The sequence below is a fragment of the Pogona vitticeps genome, chromosome ZW-PAR (assembly GCF_051106095.1).
Source record: "Pogona vitticeps strain Pit_001003342236 chromosome ZW-PAR, PviZW2.1, whole genome shotgun sequence".
Classification (NCBI taxonomy): Eukaryota; Metazoa; Chordata; class Lepidosauria; order Squamata; family Agamidae; genus Pogona; species Pogona vitticeps.
The window spans coordinates 4488115-4511244 of record NC_135800.1 but is presented as its reverse complement, the minus strand read 5'-3'; the positions used below and the strand labels follow the sequence as shown (position 1 = coordinate 4511244).

The 23130-nt window shown below is 45.1% G+C and overlaps 1 protein-coding gene and 1 long non-coding RNA gene across 4 annotated transcripts; one reads left to right on the top strand and one right to left on the bottom strand.

Annotated features, from left to right (window-relative positions):
* Positions 1 to 650: 650 nt before the first annotated feature.
* LOC144585173 (uncharacterized) lies at positions 651 to 12236 on the top strand. Its single transcript, XR_013539693.1, has 2 exons — positions 651 to 2869; positions 3057 to 12236. It is a non-coding gene; the product is annotated as an uncharacterized LOC144585173 (long non-coding RNA).
* ZBTB34 (zinc finger and BTB domain containing 34) lies at positions 3564 to 22856 on the bottom strand. Of its 3 annotated transcripts, none has more exons than XM_078382837.1 (3): positions 22707 to 22856; positions 15039 to 16708; positions 3564 to 14412 (listed from the first exon to the last, which is right to left on the bottom strand). In XM_078382837.1, the coding sequence occupies exon 3, from the start codon at positions 14400 to 14402 to the stop codon at positions 12909 to 12911; it is 1494 nt and encodes a 497-aa protein (XP_078238963.1). In that variant the 5' UTR covers positions 14403 to 14412; positions 15039 to 16708; positions 22707 to 22856; the 3' UTR covers positions 3564 to 12908. The 3 variants fall into 3 exon arrangements, with proteins under 3 accessions (XP_078238963.1, XP_020656543.3, XP_020656549.3); XM_020800884.3 differs by having other exon boundaries at positions 16618 to 16708; XM_020800890.3 differs by lacking the exon at positions 15039 to 16708.
* Positions 22857 to 23130: the final 274 nt, after the last annotated feature.

Here is a 23130-nt window from a genome sequence, read left to right as displayed (position 1 = left end):
TAAAGAATGTGTTGCTGACACAGAGACCATAGTAACAGCAAAACTCCAGTAAGCGTTGGCCATTTTCGTTCATCTTTCCAATGCCAAAACGGCCTAGACAAGTGGGCCAAGAATTGTGATCAGCACCAACTCTAGCATTAAAGTCTCCAAGAATGAACAGTGACTCTCTTTCAGGGACTTTTTTGATAGTAGCTGCCAGATCGTCGTAGAATTTGTCTTTCACTTCTGGAGTGGATGACAGTGTTGGTGCATATGCACTAATGAGGGTTACTGGTCCTGCTGATGAGTGGAGCTGCAGAGACAGGATTCTTTCACTCCCCACAGTGGGTGGAACAATGCATCTCAGGAGAGTGTTTCTGACTGCAAAGCCAACACCATATTCCCTGGCCTCATTCGATGGTTTTCCCTGCCAGAAGAATGAGAAGTTTTTTTCTTTGACAGATCCCGAGTCTGGCAGTCTTGTCTCTTGCAGGGCAACAATGTCCATCTGCAGTCTACTCAGTTCCATGTCAATGACAGCTGTCTTGCGCACATCGTCTATTTCTTGCAGGTCGTTAGGAAAGCCGTAGTCAGGAAAGCCAGGGGTCATTGTCCGTACATTCCAGGTGCCCAGCTTTAGGGCAGAAAAAAAGAAACAAGAACAGCAGTAAAAATAAAAAGGAAAAGTAAGAAAAAATCAAAAAACATGACCTGCAGGCTTGCTGGAGGGCCCTGCTCTCAAGAATTTGTGGGAAATGGTTCCTTTTAATTGAAATAACATCAACTGTGGGTCCTGATGATGGCAATTTTAATTTTATTTCAATTATTTTATCTTTTATTATATTGAATTTTAATTGTTGTAAGCCGCCCACAGACCTTTGGGTAGAGTGGGCGGTATATAAATAAAATAAAATAAATAAAAGGTTTATTGAGTCCACAGAAGAAACAGCATCATGGCATGTCATCCTGCCAACAGAAGAATTGAAAAAGAGGAACACACAGAAAAGTTGAAAGCTGTTGCAAGCAAAGGTCATTTAAGGCAAACCTCCCTGTTGAAGTCATCTCTAAAGTGAATAAAACTGGAAATAACAAAAACAGGAGCACAAGGGGGAGAAATGCTAGAGGAAAATGTCTTGCTCAAGACCCGTGGAAAAATAATTTAAAAGAGAATTTCAAAACAAGACTTTTAAACAGAAACAGAACTGTGTCTGTTTCACTGCAATAAAAACTGAGCCGTGACTTGATCTAATCAGCAGTCGAGGAACCAGCCCCTTTTGAAAAATAGTGGATTTTATGTGTTGACATGTCGTTTAGTTACCTGCATTGAACGGTTGTATAGGAGCTCATCACAAGCGATTGGGGTTAGTCGTCCGTACGTAACTGTTGGGTATAAATAGACTGAAAGAGGATCTCTTGAGGTCCATAAGAATTCCTGGCCAGGACCAGAATCTTGTAACTGAACTAAAGAATCCAGTACAATAAAAACCGAGAAAAATGGCTTTTTCCTTGCATTTAAAGCAACACAATTTGAATCAGAAATACACACACACACACACACACACAAATGGGAGAATGGGTGGCCTCGTCTAGAATGCTTTTGGAAGCTGTTGAGTTATGTGCTTCCCCACTCCCTGTGTTGAAGGTCAGCATCGATCTTTTTAATCATAAAACAAACAGGAAGTGTGATAAGCTGTGTAAATCAGAAGTTTTTTTTTTAAAAAAATATCTCAGTTTGAACCTGTGCTGGAGTTATGTGGGTCTTATTTCACAAGCTAGAGAACAGGAATAACAGTGGTTCATAGGATATAAGATAGAGCCATATAAACTGCAGAATTGCCATGCCATGGATTTACTATCCAACATCGTAAAAGCCATTTTTAGTGACATAACCCATTGTTCTGGCTTTGGTGGGTCTTGGGTTGGTCTCTTTTCTCCATCAGAAGCTTTGCAATCCAATCCGAGTATTAGCCGCACTGGTTTTTTGTGGTTTTTTTTTTGCTTTAATAGGCTGCTGATCTTATGACCAAGAATGGCAGGCAAGATTATTAAAACAATAAAACATATCAAAACGGCAGAGCTGGAAGAGAAGACTCCCTGGAAAAGACCCCGATGTTGGGAAAATGTGAAGGCAAGAGGAGAAGGGGACGACAGAGGATGAGATGGTTGACCAGGGTCATCGAAGCGACCAACATGAATTTGACCCAACTCCGGGAAGCGGTGGAAGACAGGAAGGCCTGGCATGCTCTGGTCCGTGGGGTCATGAAGAGTCGGACACGACTTAAGGACGAAACAACAAAAATCTAATTCTTTATGTTCCTGCACCCTCTGGTGGCAAGAAATAAAACTGGTTCCAATAGGTTCCCCAGATGTTCTTGGACTAAAACGTCCAGAAGCCTTCTCCAGATATGCTAAGATGTGGGAAGAGAATTAAATGGATCCCAAGGCAGCGGGGAAGGATTTAAGCTGGGTTCCATGCAAACGAAGCCATGACTGTCACCTTGCAAGAGTTTTAAAGGAAATTGTGTCTATCACAGCTTCTAAAGTTGATACGTGTGTACCGATTCTTATATGGCCAACCCTTCATCCCCCAAAAAACCCCATCATTCCTGGGCAACAGTGATCTCTTAGGTGGTTTTGGGAAAAACTTCAGGGTATGCAAGAATGCAGATTTGAAGGGGAAAAAAATCCCGAAGGGGTAGAATTAGAACTGGGTGTGTTTAGAGGCCACTTGTAGGACAAAGGTGGGATGGGAACAGACCCTGGCAAATATTTAGCCATTCTCTCCCATGAAAATCTGAGGTGGCTCCAGAATTCTGGGGAAACGAGGCATATTTCTATCCTACGCCGCAACCATCCCTTGGACTCTGCTGCCTTAACTGATAACTTTGTGGTAAGTCCAGCCTCAGTTTCTGTATGAAGTTTTATTTCCGGATATGCTGTTTACAGTTCATGGGATTACTCAGCATCCATGAGTTTGCAGACATTGGTGAATTTACAAAAGGCAGCAACAACACTTGCCGTTGTGTGTGTTTTGTCTCTGAGCCAGATGTGTTTCCTTTTTTCCTTCTTTTGCCCAGAATGTCGCAGGACCGCTTGACAACTCTGTGGTTCACTTTTGGCACTGGTAAGTATTCCTGGCAATCCCTCATCCAAGTCATTACTAAAAACGTTGAAGAGCACTGGACCCAGGTTTTCATAAAACCAGGGCAAATTCTCAGATCTGGTAAGTCTACCAACAGATAGTGTTTTGTTTTTGTTTTTTTAAATATTGGAAAGAGGTGTTGAGCAGCCGGGATTTCCCCCCTGTTGACCTTCATTTACACTGCAATCCTGTGTGTGTTTATTCAGAAGTAAATCCAACCAGCCTTAGAGTTTTCCTCCCTGGGATGCTATGTAGCTGGTCAAAGACCTCAATATAAGGAACCTGTGCCCCTCCAGAAAGCTAGGACTCAACTTCTGAAGAACTCCAAATTTTACAATCCATATGGTTTAATTTTAATCCACGTCAGGAGCAGTGATGCCAAACCACTGATATAGGTCCCATCAACAAACAAACTCAGAAGGCAGACAGACAGACAGTGTGCTTAGAAGCATTTTAATTTATAAACAGCAAATCCCATTGACTTTATTTATACCATAAAAAAGGCAATTTACAAGCAAGAAACGAGAAATTCATCAGAATAAAATAAAGCAGCACTGAAATATCCATGTCACAAAATCTAGAAACAACAAAAAAAAAAAATTTTTGAGTACAAGAGTAAAATATCATTTGAATAAATATTCTAAAATATTTCATGCTATAAAATAATCCTTAATGGCAAGTTAGTTGCTTTTAAACAGCATCCGCTTTAGCTAGCTTCATTTACTTCATATGATGATGAAGTGTGGAGTTTGTGAGGTTACCGGTTTAATATTGCAAGGTAGTGACATTGAGGTAAGTCATTCAAAGTGTTCAAATATTTATGAGGAAAACAAAGGCTATTCAGAAACGATAGAAAGTTGACTTAAAAATACAATTTTCTGGTAAAGCAAATGCAGCTATGTCATGCACACCAGTCATGAGCTTCTCTTCCACTCAAACAATGTGTAAACAAGCCTTCAGCAAAGTCCAAAGACCGATTTCTCAGCATGCCAGTGGTTTTCAATCTGTCTAACCCCTGAAGCTTGTTTTCCCCTATCGGACTTGGATTCTGAAGCTTGTCAGGGGGGAAAAGGTGGCCAGATCAAGTTCTGCTGGGAGATACATGGTGATTTCCAGTAGATCAACAAATGCTCCCAACTCCGTTAGATCATAATAATGAAAATAATAATGTGGCATCCGGTTAATTCTGACTTATAGCATCGCTTTTCAGGGTTTTCTAGGTAGACAAGACTCAGAAGTGGTTTCCCATTTCTTCTTTCCGGGGGTGCCCTGGGACTACGCAGCTTGCTCAAGGCTACCCAGGTTGGCTCTACACACAGGAGGCCCAATGGGGAATCAAAGCTCTGGCCAGAGACCTACACCACTGAGCTATCCAGCCAGCCGGAGAAGAATAGCAATCCTGAAAATTCTGAAAAGGCTATGCTCTCTCCCAAACAAAAAAAGCACTGGGCTGCTTGAAACAAAGCAGGGGGTTGAGAGAGGAGATTGGCCAAAGGATCACAGCTCAATTCTGGCACCAAACACAAACCCCAGGTGTGCCCACGGGGCTGGCCCAGGAAGATTTGCTGGTGCCAGGGTGGGCAAGATGGCATCTCCTTCCATTCCATGCATGGAAGCGGCCCCTGGACTGGCAAGCAAACGTCAACCCATGCAAGGAGAGAAGGCCCCCTCGCTCAGACCCAAGGGCGGCAGACCAACCTAGAAGGTAGAGAGGCTGTGGAGCAGAAAACACAGCTCTGTCCTTCAAGGGAATGGAACGGGGAGAGGCTCAGGAGGGGCGGCCAAGGGGATCCCACCACCGCCCCTCCTGCACCACGTGTCTAAGGCAGTTGCCCCCCTCTTCCCCGGGGCCATACGTTCCTGCCTCTTCTTGGGGCATCTCAGACTGAAAGTTGTTGGTTTCTTTAAGTTAAAAGAACTAGAACCCTAAGCCTGAGATCCACCCACTTCTGTTCTATAACACCCTTCGAAGTTCAGCCAGGTTGCTGGCTTGGATCTATACGGAGCTCGTATGAACCCCAAGAGCCAGGCAGTAACCCCCTCTTTCTCGTTTCAGGTTGGCACACTGGAAATGGCAAACGTTTTGGGGGTGACAGACTTTGGCACAAGCTTCCAAGGAATCCAAGATCTACCTCTAGGACAGAGTTTTGAAAACCACTATGGCACGCCGGTAGCAAGACAGTCACGCTCCGCGTCTTTAGAACAGGTCATAAACAAAAACGCTCTCCCTGATTCTTCACAGTGTACCTCTAAGAAAGGGCAGAAAACAACATTCTCAGCCCTGATGCTAATTGAGCACTGTTCTGCCAACAGGCCTAGAACTGCATCCGTGTCTGAGCGTTAACAGGGTGCCTCAGAACGCCTGCAAGAACATTTGCGGAAAAGCGATGCATGACGGCTGAACTCTGAACATTCTGAATGACTTCACTGAACTTTTTCGGTCCAGCTGCTGAGTATTTCTGTTGCTTACAATTCATGAACTAAATAGATTCATATATATATATTTATATTTATATAAAGGATTTTACACAATTCCCAAATACTTTAAAATATATAAAAATTTAATAAATAACCCTGACCAGTCTAAAAGCACCATTCAAGGGTAAAAGTCCCTTTACAAAATACATTAGGCGTTGCATATTTGAGTCCCTTTTGCAGTGGCTTCAATGTGAAACCCCCTTCAGATGATGACAAAAAAAAGAAAAAAGAAAAAAAGAAGTTGTCACAGTAAACTAAACACACATTATTTCAAATTATACACATTTCTGTAAAGGTAAAGCTAAGTTCCATCATCTTTTCCCCAGCCCTAGCATTAAAAAAAAAAGTCTGCTATTTTTCTTGTACATTTGCCTATAAGAGTTACTTCAGAGAACAATTTAGTCCTATGCAGAAATACAGGAAAGTCCTTTGCATGTGTTCCTATTATCTAGCCCGGGAACCTTAGGAGATGTCCGGAAAATTCAGTTCAGGCCGAGAACACTCAAAGTCAGAGACGGCTGATGGCCTTCATGTTAGCCCTTCATGTGGCTCCCTGGCCTCTATCCACAACGCTGAGTGGTGTGAAAATAAAGCTTAAACTTCAATTGTTCTGTTCTGTCTTCCCTTTCCACTTTAACCATGGCAAAGCTCATCTGCTTAGCCGTGACTCTAAATCCTGAATTTTCAAACTGATTTGACAAAGACTGTTAAGGGGAGAGGGACACAGAGGAAGAGGCCAAGGAATTTGCAGAACTGGATTCCACTACTCAGAGGTCTACAGGAATTCATCCCTCCAGTGAGACTTCTGGGGGCTTTAATCAACATTCTGGCAAATGCTTTACATTTATAGCTAATGAATTCAGACTTCAGCAAAGAAGACAGGGAAATGGGTGGGTGGGAGCTACAAGGGATTATGAGTTTGGTAGTTTTAATACCTTTGCTGTGCTGAGCCTAATGCACAAAGATCACCACGGCCGTAATACCTTGCAACTCCCATGGAGTTTAGCCCCATCCACCCATCCACCCATTTCCCCTTCTCTTTTCTGCAGGACCAAAAAAAAAAAAAAAAAAAAAAAAAAAAGGCTGACAGAGGGTGAATTCATTAAGTGGCTTATTGATTTAAGTCTGATTGAGGGAATTCCTGCAGAGCTCTGGGTGGTGGTGGTTCTCAAATCCCCCAAATCTCATGCCTAATAAGTAGCCTAAAATGTGGTCATATCAGTCAATATCATCAGTCTTATCCACACATAAGGATTTTCACCGAGGAAGGTACAGGTCGGCACCTCCTGATTTCAGAACAATGATTTGCAGACATCATGACAACTCAAAGCGTGGCTTCTTGAAATCTGTTTGGTGACAAAATAAACCCAACACTGGTAACCAGGCACAACCCACAATCTGAGCCAGTGTTTGGCTTCTGGACACTAGCTTGTTTAAACCACAGCCGATCACATCTGTCCCTTGCTTCTCCACATGCTACCTTAACAAACAGGGTGGACAAAAGGGGAGGAAGATAAATAAACCAGAAATTGAGGAGGAGGCATAAACCATGGTTTCTCTTCATTGGCTGTGCAGCTGGTAGCTGAAACAGCAAACCAAAGTTAACACAAACCATGGCTTATTATGGTGTGTGGATGTGACCACAAGCAGGTCCATTACGCCCAACAACAGTTCTAAATAACCAAGACACAACCAGTCAAGCAATGTCTCATGCCGGAAAGCACACGGGTGAAGGGCTAGGGTGGAGCTAAGGAAATTCCACATGTTTCATCTTAAGATGAGCAACTCTGATTTCAGCTTACAGTAAAATTTGCCAAACAGTGAAAGAAAACAGTATCCTTTCTGCCACTAAAAGCATTCACACTCCAATGCAGAACCAACCGTGAGGCGCTCTATCGCTTAGCTAGTTAGAAAACCCACTTTATTTACAAAGCTATTTTCTGAGTTCTATTTACAACTTCAATAGAAAAGGGTAGAGAAGATAAATTGGTTAGGGGGAGAGAAAAAAAATCCAACAGCTGCTTAAAACCACAAACATTAGCAAAAAGTAGAAAATTTTGTCTTCACAGTTTATATATAGGTTAAAACATCTAAAGGGGGGAAAAAGGACTGTAACTGGTTGGTTTTTTTTTTTTCACATTGTCTCTGTAACTGAAAAGGTAGATCAAGAGACTCAATTATGAACCAGCCTGTATAATTTCACATATTTTAACTCAATGTGTCATATATCTCACTGAATTTCCCCAATGTCTGCATTTATTGTTCAGCGAAATGTATTTAACCCAAACCTGTAAACCACCGGCCCACTCCCTGTCCTCGTCCAAATGACTCTTTTAAAATGGTTCGCCACATGCTTTGGACCTGGTTAGACCTTAGATATGAATTTCAAATGGGTAAGATTACCATGGAACCATGACGAGAAGGCACACTTTAGATGCTGTGGCATCCCCATTTGAAGCGCATCGTCTTGCCAGTCTCTGGCGCAACGCGCCCCTGGAAGCTCTCTAGGGCAAGGAAGACGAGTAAGGCTGACTTCACACAAGACAATCTCTCCTCTAGGCAAGCCGTTCCTCACCCAAACTTGGGTGCATTCACATGAACAGCTGCAAAGGCAAAGCACTTCCGTCGGCAACCTCACCAAGCAGTTCCTCCGATCAAGCCAAGCCAAGCCGGCTGCTTATATACCGCCCCATAGCGTGTAAAGCTCTCTGGCTCTCTTGAATTTCCAATTCAATTATGCAGGCTATACGCTGCATTGAACTCAGGTTGTGAGCAGAGTCTTCATAGCAATACTGCAGTTTAATCATTGCACAAGACGTTTCTTCTGCTGTTGCTAACTCTGCGGAATGGGGCGCACTCTGAATGCAGCATCAAAGCCTGCTCTTTCGTCCGGGAATGCTTGTGATGAAGCCGCGGCTCAAGGCTATCTTGGGGGGGGGGGACAGAGAATGTGACATGGGGCTGTGATAGAAAATGGGAGTAAACTCCCCGTGTCCATCATTCTCGATCCTCTGAGGCTGCTGGGATGAGATACCAGCATACAGCCAAGGCTGGGTGGCGATGTAATTTAGTTCTTCAATGTACATCCTTGTCCAGCCTCCAAAGGGTGCCTGAGGAGAACTGTGCCCTTGTGTGAACTGGCCTTTAGGTATGCTTCGATCTCACAAAAACCGAAGATAAGCATGCTGATGTTTCTCCCGAGTAGACCCCTGAGCTTGCCTGCACATTCCTATGAAGCTTTCTGATCTTTTACAGTACTATATTATGGCTTGATAATTTTTTTAACTCCAGTAGGCAGTAGGGAAGGATAAATAAAATACTGACACAAGTAAGCATACATAGAAATTAAAAAAACACACACACACACATCTCAAGGACGATGTCCTCAGAGTGATTAACTCGTAGGCTGTTTTAACAGTCCTGTAGCAATGTTTTGAACCTGAAACCTGGTACAATCAAAATGATGTAGGAATTTGGATAAGTCACTCTTTGGTAAACTCAAACCAGCTCAAACAAGTTTACAGATTAAAGAAGAGCCATCTTTAAAATCATCTTTAAGACTGAGGCAGGGGCAAGAAGCCAAGGAACACAACGCTGATCGACCCTCCCTTCTGTCGTGACTTCATACCACTATGGAGAAAGCCAAGCAGCTGAAAAGGCACTGCAGAACAGCTCCACCAGAAAAGGGTCCAATTTAACTCTGCACTCTGGGGAGGGGGGGGGTCTCCAAAATGCAAGCAAAATTGTTTCACTACTTCAGCAAAAGTTCAGTAAAACCCACGTCTCTCTTAACGTGTGTTAAAGAATGTAAAACCAACAAGAGATGCAACTTCCCCCCCCCTTGGTGCACACTGATGTGCAAGGACCCCCCCCAAAAAAATCTCCAGTGCATGATGATGGAAGAGTACTGTATCACCAATTCTGCCCTGCCTGTGCCCCTTGTACGCTACATTGCACACCACCCTGGCCAGGTCTCCGAGCCTCCAGGATCGGATCGGAAGAGGAAACGAACAGCTGCAGCGGAGACCAGCGGCAGGAAAAGGCTTCCTGCAGGCATAGAGCCCTGTGCATGGATGGGCCTTGGGACCCCGGTCTCCAAGCTTCTAGCAGCGGAAAAGATAACTATCAGAGACTCTTGGAGGAGGCAGAAAGAATCTTAGGCAGTTTTAGGATGAAAAAGGCTGATTGCACACCGAAGTTTAGCTAAACCCCTATCGATCACGAAAAACTACTGCAAATGGAGCAACGTGATGGAGTTTTGTCACAGTAACGAAAAGCTCAGTCTATATATACGGCAAACATCTATTTTTCAGGATGACTAGAATCGTCAAGATGTCAAACAAAGCCGTAAGCCTTCCAAAAAAAAAAAAAAAACACACAAGCGTACATTTTTACCAACGGTTTGGAAAAAGGAAAACTAGGGGACGGGTGGGTTGTTCATTGTACAAGCTGACTGCATCCCAGGAGGTTCGCAAGCTCTTGTTCGCATTAGGTTAATCACCCGTCTGCAGTAGAACCACAGCTGTGTTTTCAGTGTTCAAAAACCCGGAAAACCCCATAAAAAGAGAATGAGGATTTTGACGAAAGCTGAGGACATCCCGCAGAGGAAAAGCGATGTGCTTCCGGGTCAAAATTCACAGTCGCGAGAATCTCAGGGAATCCCACGATAATTAAAGCAAAGGCTCAGATTCAAAGTGTCGTCGCTTAAACATATCTAAATAAACGGGCGAGAGGTCAGCAAAACACCCACACATTCGCACGATCCTCATCGGGCAGAGGTTTCAATGGATTCCCGGGCTCTGTTTCACTCGGCCCTGCTTCTTGCGAGGGAAAAATAAAATCTGCTTGAGTAGGAACAGTGTGGGACTCGGAGGGAGGAATTGGCCCCAATGTCTGACCGAAGACAAGCTGGGGCTCCCCAAGGTTCCACCTCCAACCTAACAAAGCCAAGCAAAGAGAATCCGAATCCCCATTCCTGCATCGCTGTCATTTTGATGCCAAACTTTTGCACTGCTCTGTCTGCTCAACCCAGCCAAGAACTCCTGTCGTTGCTACACGAGAGCCAGACTCAGATCATCCACGCTAGGAGCTGAAACTGGACAGGGGCAAGACAGCCAGAACACATCAGAGTACAGTGGTGCCTCACTTAGCGATGTTAATTAGTTCCGAAAAAATCGCTGCTAAGCAATAGCATCGCTAAGCGAAAAGAAAAAGCCCATAGAAACTCATTAAAACGCGATTAATGCATTCCTATGGAGTTAAAACTCACCTTTAAGTGAAGATCCTCCATAGCACCGCCATTTTGGTGCCTCTAAAGCGAGGAATCCATGCCTGAAAACAGCGGGCGGCCATTTTGAAACCGCCGATCAGCTGGCCGAAAATGGGGGCTTTGCGATGATCACTTCCCTGCGATCATCGCAAAGCGAAATTCACCCATAGGGACCATTGCAAAGCGATCGCTTTTGCGATCGCAAAAACAGCGTCGCTAAGCGATTTCGCCGTAAAATGGAGCGATCGCTATGTGAGGTACCACTATATCTTTCTCACCGAGCGAATGCTAGCCCCGCTCAACAGTTCCTATCCCAGCGATCACATTCAACAAGCCTAAATATATCATCTAAGTATATGCTTGAACACAACAAGGGGGGGGGGGTAGATAAGAAGACAGGAAGTAGAGTTTTTATACAGTAACGTTTGCCAGTTCATGCTTTCTGAGGTCTGGTCCTGGCAAATAAAAGCTTAACTGGAAAGATATGGGATTTTTTCCCCCTACTGCTAAGATTTCACATTTTCTGTGCTATACTGACCGAAGAGAAAAAAAGTTAGCACCACATTAGAAAAATACCAAATATCCGGAGGAGAGTAAACATGGTTCTGCTTGAAGGTGTTTGTTGGCATTTTAACAACAACAAAATACTGAAAAAACCCACTAAATGATGGAGAAGTCAAAGATACAAAACAAAATGCTTCTGTAATATGATAGGAGATTATTGCTCATAATTCCCATATAGTATCATTACAAAAAGTAAAAACACAAGTGCTTCAGCTTCACTGGAAAATGGTAACTATGAAGTTACTGTGCACCTGAAAAGGAGCTCTCTGGACGAGATCCACTGGAACACTGTCCTGAAATACAGTATTGTAGATTTTGCTATATTCAGAGTGATTAAAGTAAGATTTACCTGGTATGTTTCTACAGTACGATATGAAGGTAGAGATTCTGAGGGTAAATAAAAACATTTTAAACCACAATGCTACTTTCGGGATGGCGCGTATGACAATATGTTTTTCATTAAAAAATAAAAGGGGGGGGTCAGCACCACACGTTGTCCAGTTTGTCCTAAAGACAAAATGGAAAATAATAATAATAATACTCCGTAAGAGATTCCCCAACTGTAACTTAATATGTTTATGGCATTTGGCTTATGTATGTTACGGAGCAGAAATTATTTCGAAATAAGCTCTGTTCCCTTTGAGTCACAAGATCTGAACATGAAAGAAAGCAGCAAAACTTCGGGAAACACCCCCACCAACCTAAAAAAGAGGGTTACGAGCTGAAGGCCTTGTAGAAAAGCCTTCTTCCTTCCTCTTTCCACTTAAGGTATTTCTACATTCACCCTCAACCAGAAGAGAAAAAGTGAGCATTTAATATAGGTTTATATATAATATATATATTATATAAAATTCAAAGATATCAAAATAGTTACTTCAAAAACAAAAGAAAACAAAGCCCCACCCAAACCCACCACTTAGCATGACACACAAAGGGTGTGTGTGTGTGTGTGTGTCACTGGGAAGCGTGTATAACCTCCTAACACAACTTCTGTTTGGTTACGGCCGCAATCCTAGCACGCTGTCTCGGCCTTAAATCCTACTGAATTCAGTGGGACTCAACTCCCAAAGTATACGTGCAATAAGATTGCAATGCATAAAGGACAGTGTGAGAGAAATACTCTTGCCCTGGTATATCTGCCAATAATACCTGTCTTATTTTAGCACCTTTTCCACCATCAGAGCCAGCCCCCCCACCACGAAGTGCATCATTTCTAGAATACTCTGCCCTTGATAATAAACATCTTTCAAGAGCAACACTAACCCTACTTCCTTCAAAACAAAGCAGCAGCCTTCTATCCAGAAACAGCACCCACAAGATCTGCAAAAAATGATAATGAACGCTTCCCGCCCTCCCTGGGGAAAAAAAATCACAATGCTATTACAAACGCTTGCAAAAAAAATAAAAATGATAGAAAGGGACACGGAGGAAATGCATTGATCGGTGTGCTTTGCTCGGGTCGCACGGAGGAGCTTTTTAATCGGAGGTGTGCACGTCCATGCTGTAATCCAGCGTCTCCGGGGCTGAGGCATCATCTTCTCTCTGCTCCATATAGGCTTCTGTTCTTTCTGGAGACTCCACCCGGCTTCGTATTTCTGCCACCCCCGGGTGGTTCTTCCTCAGGTGCTGGTTTAAGGTGCCCTGAAAAGGAAAACACTTCCCACAGACCTCACAGCGGAAAGGCTTGTCGTCTGTGTGGCCACGGATGTGGTATTCCAGCTGGTCCTTGCGGGTGTATTTTTTCCCACAGTACTTGCACACAAAGGGGGTGATCCCCATATGTAACCTCATGTGCCGGTCTAGGCTCCCTTTCTGGTTGAAAGATTTCCCGCAGTATATACAGATTAGCCTTTCACTGTACGCGTACCAGTGGCCTCTTGAATTCCTCTCCCGCGGGCTGCTTTCGTACCCCGCGTGACCTCCGGCGGCTTCGGCGTCGGCTCCTTGCACGAGGCCCGGAAGATCGCTATGCAGGTGGCTGGCGGAGACCCGTTTCTGACGCCCACGGCCTCTGAACGAACCCAGGATAGATCGCGAACCGCTGGAGTTCCTCAGGCTCTCAAAGGTTTCGGACAGCCCAGCAGCCTGGGACGCGCCGTGAGAATACGAGTAAGCGTTCTGCAAGACCGAGCTGTAGGAGCCCACATTCACGGCCACGACTTGTTCGCCGTCCACCATTTCCGTGTGGTAGCCATCATCCCCAAGCGAAGAGCTATCGGAGCAGCTGGGCCGGTCGGACTTTTCCATCTTCACTTTTACCTCTGCAGCCGGGCTCTCTCGGACGACCACGTCCCCTTGGTCGTGCTCGCTTTCGATCTGAACCTCGTATTCCGAAACGCTCCCGCTGCTTCCCCGGTCCGAGTGGCCTTCCTCCTGCAGACGTCTGCGCAGGGACTTGGTTGGCGTCGTCTCCATTCTCAGATCACCGGCCGAAGCGGACTGCCGCCCCTGAGAGCAGTAAGGAGGGGAGATCTCCACCGGGTTGGCAAAATAGCTGTCGTCTTTCACCCCGTTGTGGTGTTCGGGAGCGTCGTCGGCCCCGACCGTGACGGAGTCGACCTCGCCGACGCTGATCTTCGAGTGGATGCTTTCCAGTATCTGGGTGCACTTGTCAATGATGCATTGCATTTGCAGGAAGCTCGCGGCCGTTAAGAAACTGACCACGTCCTTTAGCTGCAAGGACATCTTTCCAGTGTAACAAAAAGAAAGCAGCTGCTCAAAGACGCTGGGGTTTTTGATGACCGATATCGAGAGGCCGCTCATGGTGCTCAACGCCGAATGGTCACGGAAATACGGAGAACTGGCAGCTAGAACGGCTTTGTGAGCTCTGAACGGCTGACCCTGAATATGGACAATGATATCACAAAGTTTCCCCTGCAGGCGAAGCTCGTTCAGCTGGCTCAGGACGGTGTTGCTGTACTCGGGAACATCAAACTGGATGAAACTGCTGCTGTCCATGACTTCTGCCATAAAGCTTAACCTGCAACAGGGCAGAAAAAAGTGGGAGTTTTTTTTTTTTAACATACATCAGAACTTAAAATACAGGACACCGCTTCGAAAATAGCAAGCGGTGCCTTGACACGAATGCAGCTTTGACATTTGAACCGCATAGGATCTGCAAGTTGATGAGAACGAAAACGTAAGGGATAGAGAACAATTATTTTACAGGCAGCAAAACCGCTTTTGAAAACATCTGGAAGTGTAAACCCCCTTGTAGTAATAGGGGAAGGTGGCATCATTAATATCTTTCTCCGTTTCATTTAGAGCCCGCTTTGGCCACAATGAGCTCAGGATGGGGAGCGTGGCTATCTGTCCTCTCCAATTTATGCTTCTAACAACCTCGTGAAGGAGGTGAGCTTGAGAGTCACGGAGTGTCCCTAGGCTCAACAAGGACTAGAAACTGAATCTGCAAAAAAAAATCTTAGTCCCAACACTCTAAGCACAACAGCACACTGGGTCTCTTCCATGTGCAAAGGCAGTTATCAGGTTGACTTGACCTACAACACGTTGCTTTGTGAGTATCTAGAATTAGATAGCAAGGATGGCGTGTGAAAAATATTAAGAGTTCGTTGTTTCAGATCTAGAAATTCTAGCGCTTGAACATACCAGCTAAGTTAAGCTTCTCATCCAAATAAATTTGGAATTAAGCCACTGAAAGCCACAGGGGAAGCATAAGCGCACAGAGCTGAACCTGCAAGTAAACAGAATTTGAAAGGATATCTTAAGCAAGACTGCTGATCCCCAAGTAATGCTGATGTAAACCAGCATGTCATGCAACATTAGCAGGCAGAAGATTACGGCCAGGTCTTGCAACACGCCGAGGTTCCTTCCTTTTGTGGCACCGAGATAGGACTTGTCAACTGTTCCTTACTGAACCTTGCTAGATGTCACTCAGTGTACGATATTGCACGTCAAATAGCAATCGTAGAGAATGAGCTATAAACTAGATAGTGTAATTTTAACTTTTTCTTGTTGGAAAGAATTATATCTGACATAAATGGTTGTATACCCTTACACTTCAGTATGTATGCACAGGTAGCCTTGTGCTGCTGATTCAGAACCCCAGAGGAATAAAACTTCTCTTCTCTCCTACCCAGCGCTAATGGTTTCAGAATTTGGCTGCTAGCTCTGGATTTCTCCACTCGAACGTTGAATATATCTTTTCCTACAACCCCATAGGGAGGATTTTTGTTAACCTTCCATTATTCCCCCCCAATATCCTGTTTGCTTTTCTGGAATATTAGAAAATGGCCTTCCCTACTGTTGGATTCCAGGTGTTCTTGACACCAACACCTATACGTCCCAGGCAGCAAGCTAGTGCTCGGGAACACTGGGAGTTGTAGTCTGCCCAGTCTGGCTAGAACGAGTGACACAGGTAGAACTAGGTGGGAGAAGGTGCTCTGACAGGTATCGAGGTCTTAAACCGTTTAGGGTTATATGTAATCATTAGAACCTTGAAATCGATGCGGAATCTAGCTGATGCAAGGCTATTATAAACAGTCAGTGATACAAGTGGATCAATTTCTTTCCCTTCCTTCTTTGATTCCTTCTGACTGACTGCCCTAATAAAGCACAGATCCTGACCTGGGAGGTATCACACATATCATCTGTTTCTGAAGGCTCTTGTAGTCACCCTATGTAGCTTGTTGGCTTGGTTGATCTATAACAGTGGTTCCCGACCTTGAGTCCCAAGATGTTCTGGGACTACAGTTCTAGAAGCCTTTACCGCCAGCTGTGCTGGCTATGATTTCTGGGAGTTATAGTCCAAGAAGATCTGGGGACTCAAGGTTGGGAAGCCCTGGTCTATAACGATACAGACGCACAGTGTTAGAACTAGGCCAGAGACAGCACCAGTATAATCAAACAGGCTGAGGCAGGCCAAGAGCACTAGGAAACCCAGTTTTTTGCCCATAGATCCTGGTTTCCAGCCTTTGGTTTTCAGACGCTGTCAGAACTCATTATGAGACCCGGAATCTGACATTTGGAAATCATGGTCACATATAAAGGGGCAGAAACTTAAAAACAAGGTAAACAAAAAGACTTGAAGGGGGGGGAAGAAAGAGTGTCAGGAAAAGCAGGAATTTCATATACACGGTTGCATGAAGGGTCTAACCACAAAACAGAACAGAAATACACATTTATAAGCAACAATGCTTTCTTTTCAGCCAGAACAGAAAACACCTACATGATGTCCTCTCTCTTCACCTGTTTCTCGGCTGCTAGACGACCCGAGCAGTTTTTCGTCGCGTTCGGCTGCGCAAAGAGCTCAAAAATCACTACAAATGGCAAAGAGAAGATTATGGATATCAGTGAAAACACAGCCATCTTGTCAAACTGATTAACTAAGCTGTCAGAAATTTATTCTTCAGCAGGTCTGAACTCAAGGAAGCATAGAGCTGGTGTTATAAAGCCTAATTTTAGTGCTAATACATGGCTTTTTCTTACTAATGGAAAAATTAAATCGGTCGTGTCCAAGTTGGACCTCCTTGGGAAAGAACAAAGCGGCGTGATCCCTCGTTGCTCAGTACATTTTCTTTCATTTTGGCCCCGCCAGGCAACAGGGCGAGCCTAAGTCTTATCGCTTTTCTTCCGATGTTTATTAGAGTGCCTCCGAGAATACATTTATTAGAGTGGTTTTTAAATATCTTATATGGTTAGTCCATATGGCATACAGAAACGGATCGGCCTCATGCACACAGAGAGAGGAGGAGGGGGGAAAAAGGGTGAGAAATCCAGAACGCAAGTCAAATAGATTTGCATGATGAATGCATAGACACCATCTTGCAGAGTTAGCTCCTGTCCCCACTGAAGGCCATGCGGTATCAGAACCATCTGGCGGCCCAGGAATTAGAGGCAAATGTACATGATCCCCAGAGGTATACAACAGTTTCACAGTCGACACACAAAGACCAGAGTTATTCGTACTCGCTGTAATAGCGAAGAGGCTGAATTATTACACTCAAACAACCGCTTTTCTTAAAAATCGACATGCCATACTTAAGCCTCAGAAATGCAAGCTGTGCAGTAAGAGTTAAGTTATGCACATTTTCTCTTTTTGTCGGAACATGATCAATAGGCAAGCTTTTTTTTTTGGTGGATTTGTTCTCTTTTTGTAATATGCAATGCGACAGAGGAGTAGGAACAGAAATGTAGGGCGATTGTGATGGCGGGAGAGCCTCATGACAGTAGCTTCCATATAGTACGACAGATAAAAGGCAGCCCGTGAGCCATCAATGGGCTCCCAAGGTACCCCAGACCTGTGTGCAAACCTTCCCTACATGCTCCCAGCCAGCTTTCTACCTCCCCCTAAAAAACACCCACCCGGCCCCCTCCCTGAAAGTGCCTAAAAATATCCCAGAGCAATATTTCTTGAACGGGTGAGGGCACAGGACTCCCTAGAAGCTTGCCATAATAAAACTAGAAGTGGATGGTTTAATTTCCCTCTCCTCTGTTTTGGCCACTTACAGACTGGTACAATCAGCGGACAGCACCCGGGGCCAAAAACATGGCCCTCTACGCCCTTGTACAATCTACCCTGTACGCCGAAATCAACACCACCATTTAGGAAAAGATTTTAGGAGGTAGACTGAAAGCCAATTTATTTTTAGATATTACTATGACCAAATAAAAAAAGAAAAGATAATTTCCTAGTTTAGTCAAAGCCAGGGAGGATTAAGGATTTATGCTGTTTGCGGTGTTCTGCAGTATTATGAAACCTTCAACCGAGTAGGAGAATCGGGTGTGTCAATTTTAAAACTCAAGAATGAGTCAAGTATGGGTGGAAGTCTCCCTCGAGGGCCACAGGGCTTAAGAAGCGCTCAAGCTTTCCAAGCCAGATAATTAGAAATAAAATAATTAGCTCATTTCGCTTTGTAGTTTGTTTGAAGAGTGACAGGAAGAGGCAAATGTTCCCCAAGTCTACTCTCCTTAAAGAAAGAAATGAAAATTTGCCCATTTAAAAAGCTAACACTCTTTGGTCTGACATGTTGTGAAAGTCATTAAACCAGAAGAATAGGAACTGCAACACAATGTTGCAGTGTGCAATGCTCTGAACATTCTATCCTTTTTCCCTTTCCATCCCACTTCCACCATTAGTCAATCAGCATTCTGCAGCTGCAGAAGGTGCTCAGCCTCACTGCACCCCACCTCCACCATCCCCCAGCTGTTTGACCCCTGAAGATTTATGCTTGTGTGTGTATGTCCATTCCCCAATCTGGAATCTGGCTGCCCCAAATCCTGCGCATCCTTTGCCCAACCCAACTATCCTTTAACTTGTGGTTTGAAAAAGGAGATGGGAATCTGTCAGGCTGACCCACATGGTATCCCTCCATCTAAACTCCATCGAGTTCTGTGTCCTGCCAGCGATCCCACCACCCAAGCTCTCTCCAAGCGCTGTCCAAGGAGAGTTACAACACACAAGTGCAATGTGGGCATTTGTCAATGCTTGCTCCAGATTGCTCACTGTAAGTTCACTTGCTATGTTTATCACATAGCTTGCAGTTAACCATTTGAATCCATGTAAATGACCCTCACAAGTCCTTCTTCCTTTTGGGGAAGGAAAGATGAGAGGTGATGAAGTCACTGCTTGAAAACTGATTCTGCGAATCCAAGTTTCACACTGGAACAGAATTATCCCCTAAGCCTTAAGGCACGGGAGAGCGAGTCTTTGCTCCCGTCCAAAGTCTTAGATTCAACGCCCACAATCCTTACCATAGCACTGCCCCCAAACCAATAGGGGCAAAAGATTATTTAAGGCACCTTGCTGCATTCAACTGAACCCTCTTTCTCTTCGTTTGTGAAGCTTTAGCTCAAAATTAATCAAGCCGTTATTTCGAAAAGTCCTCATTCTATCTTACCGTATGTACAACAGTATATGCTACGGTTATGCCAACCCTATTCCTACAAAAACGTTCCTTTTTTTTCTTCTCAGATTAAGCAGGATGTGCTTAAAACAGTTCCTTTTGGTCTTGCAGAGACAGTATCAACAAATAAAATACACACAGCAGATAAGGCAGCCTTGAACAGATGCACCCTTATTTTATTTAACAGCTCACCTTTTAGCAATGAGCAAATATCACTTGCAAAAATACTGAACTGCTGTATAGCGCAGTAGTTTAAATCTCTGTCTATGGAGGCAGAGGTTGGGAGTTTGATTCCCCCCCCGGGCCTCCTTGACAAGGGGTGGACTTGATGATTTACAGGGTCCCTTCCAGCTCTGCAGTTCTAAGATATTGTCTAAGGTGTATATACCAGAACCGTAAAGCCCACCAGCTGGATTCAGCTGTAAAACAGTCGCTAAAGGGAAGAGTATTTTTAGTTTTGCCCTGTTAAACATTTCTCAGAAGTCAGCAACCCTCCACTGCATATCATCTACCAGTAGGTTTTATTTTACCTTTGGACCCAGCTCTGATCTAGCAACCAGATAATCTATTGGGCCCCAACACCTCAGCCCAAAAGTGAGGCTATAAACTAGGGCAGTGATTCCCCCATCTGGTTCCCCCCAGATGTTCTTGGACTAAAACTCCCAGAAGACTTCGCAGCTAGCTGTGCTCCCCAGGATTTATGGGAACTGTAGTCCAAGAACATCTGAGGACCACTGAACTAGAGGATCACTCTTCATTGTTGTTGTTGGTGTCTCAAGACTGTTGAGAGTTGTATTCCAACAATATCTGAAGGGCCATTCCTCACACATCCCATAAACCAACACACATTTAAATATTCATTTGCTTCACCATCCCTGGGAGAAAGAATCCCTTCCAGACATCCAAGCAGAGTGATGTGCAACCAGTCTCTACCCCCTTTCTTGTTTTCAGGCTATCAATATGGAACAAATTATTACCATAGATACATGAAGTCAAGGCAGGTAATGAAGTCCCCCCCCCCCCGGATTTATGGAATGCATACAACCTGCTATAAATTAAAAGGAGATATGCATAATAAAAGACAGACTGGTCATCTCAGAGCATGGATTACGTGTGTGTCTCTTCAGCAGTTGAAAAAAAACACACACCACACAAAATTGACTGACTGCAATTTTTACCTGCTTCTTGGTGTGACCTATTGATTCTGGGCACCACTGAAGGATATGCCATGAAACATTATGGTCTGAGGAAACTGAGCCATAAGCATGTTGCTAATACCAAAAAAAGCAAGCACTGTAAACTTTGGGTTGCTATAAAAGTGAGGAATCTCATCTTGGGGCACGTCATGAAAATAACGGACAGACTCCCACTCAAAGGCCTGCTATTTATACATGGGGTGTTGTTTTTCAAAACAACGTCCTTCCCACTTGAGAGCCTAAAATTACACTAAGTACACAAAATGAAATTATAGGCTCAATGTTTCGGCAGGAGAGCAGAACCGAGGCGCAAAGTGGGGGATTTAGCACAAGACACATTGCAGGAGGACGCACGTGAGGTCAGCTCCAGAGGGAGCAAAATTAATTGCACTGCTGCCAGCTGCTTCTCAAACCCATTTGCTCATTCCTTTGGCAGACCCTGCCCTGGGATTTACACCTACCACGTGCTTGCACCACCGCATGTCTGTAACACCCTTCCTACCCCAGGCTCAGTCCATATTTTAGGTGTTGCCCTGCAACTAGAGAGCATGATGTCCGTAGAACTTAGTCTCTTCCCAATAAGTTGCAAAACTTACACTATATAAATCAAGGATGTTGCCTCATATCAAAACAGCCCAGTGATCAGGATAGCATAATATCCCACCAGCAGCAGTGGTCCAGAGGATCTTCCCTGGTGATAACAACCAAGACACTTAAACAGGATAGAAATGTTACGGACTGAACACACCAAGCATGTTTGTGTTCTATGATAACCACTAATACTTAAAAAGAGAGGATCTAGCCTAACATAGACGCCACATACCATCCATACTGTAGCTCTCTATCTAACAATGGCTTCCTTTGTATCCTGAGGCACCAAGCATGACAAAATCCAGAGCTCATATACCACCCAGTGACTGGAGTCCTGTTGCGGAACAATTTTTGCAGAATAAGGCCGATGATGTCACTAGAAGCAGTGATTTCCCCCCCCCCCAAAAAATAAAAACAAAAATTAGCGCCAGCTCCATTTCTTCTTCTCCCCTCAGATGTCATTCTCCCACATTATTTTGTGTGTTTTAGCCATGGATATGTTTCGTGGGCTGGTCGCCTGACCATAATAAATAAATTCTATTCTATTCCTTCTCCCACAGCCTTACAGGTCAACCTGTTCCATAGGTCTCTCTTGCATGCATTACTACGTACCCGCAAATTATTTCTGACTTAACGGTGACTCTAACGAGGCTTTTAAGATAAAGGAGATGTTCAAGGGAGGCTTTATTGTTGCTCCACCCACAAGGTTCCATGGCCAAGGGAGGATTTGAACCCAGGTCTCCTAGTCTGACACTCTATTCCCTTCACCACAGTGACTCTCTTGCAGGTCACATAAATATAAACCCATACTCGTATTTTAAATCTACCTTTCCTCTGTGAGCTCAAGGCAGCACATCTGTCTCCCTGACGCTTTCCCCTCACAAAACAAACACACACACACACACACACAAATAGGTTAATCTAACAGGAAGTGGCTGACTCAAGAGTCAACCAGTGAGTTGCAGGGCTTCAAACCAGGAACACAAAAACCCTCCTCAATAGCAAGTGTGTGACAGGAAATTTGTGTTAGGTTTCCCACCCTCTCTGGACGATCCTTACCAAGGGGCACCACAAATAAATAAATAAAATAAAAACACCTCACTCACCCCAAACTCCCCCAAACCGACCCACCTTATAGGGTTGGCCCCAGAAAACAAAGAAATAAAACATCTTCTCAAGAAAAAGGAGAGTGATGTCCATCCACACCCTCCACAATCCCTCCCACCCCCCCGGTGTCTCCAAAAGGGAGATCCCCTATTTAGGGCCACCTCAGACCCTCCTTCACTCGCACCCCTCCAGCCCCACTCCTGAGGGAAATCCCGCAGCCGTAAAAAACCCGACCTACCTTATAAAATAGAGTAAAAAAAAAATCCCTATCCAGACACACGGAGAGGGGGAGGGGATCCCCACAAACACCCACCCCCTCCCCCTGGGCCCTATATAGATCCCCTATCTAGGGCCACCTCAGGCCCTCCTTCGCCCCACTCTTCCCAGGCCCCCTATTAAGGAAACCCCCTCAGCCGGGCAGGGTGAAAGCCTCCCGCCCAGCCCCTCCTGGCCCTTTCGGGGGGGGGGGGGAAGCGGGAGAAGCTAAGGGAAGACCCCACCCCCACCCCGGCTCGCACCTGAGGGGGCGTCGGGGGTCTCCTCACATGGCGGGTCCGCCGGAGGGGGAGCTCGGTGCGGGCCCGAGGGGCCACCCTTCCCCCCGGCCGACGCCGCGTCGCCGCTCTGCCCCCCGCCGCCAGCACCACCCGGAAGCGACTGACTCCCTCCTTCCTTCCCTCCCTCAAGAGGGGCACTTCCGCTACCGGGGCGGTGGGCGGAGACAAAAAAAAAGGCCGAAAGAGGGCGAGGCGCGAAGCCGCGCCCAGTTCCCCGGCGGGCCACGCCCCCTTTCTCCTCTCACTGCTCCGCCCACTTTCGCCTCCGGGCGGCAAAGGTACTCTTCCTCTCCGCCTTCGCTGGCGGAGGCTTTCGCGCAGGCGCAGTGCTGCCGCTCGCGGCCCCTCAGCGTGGGAATGACCGTTAAAAAGGTGTCTTTTGGCC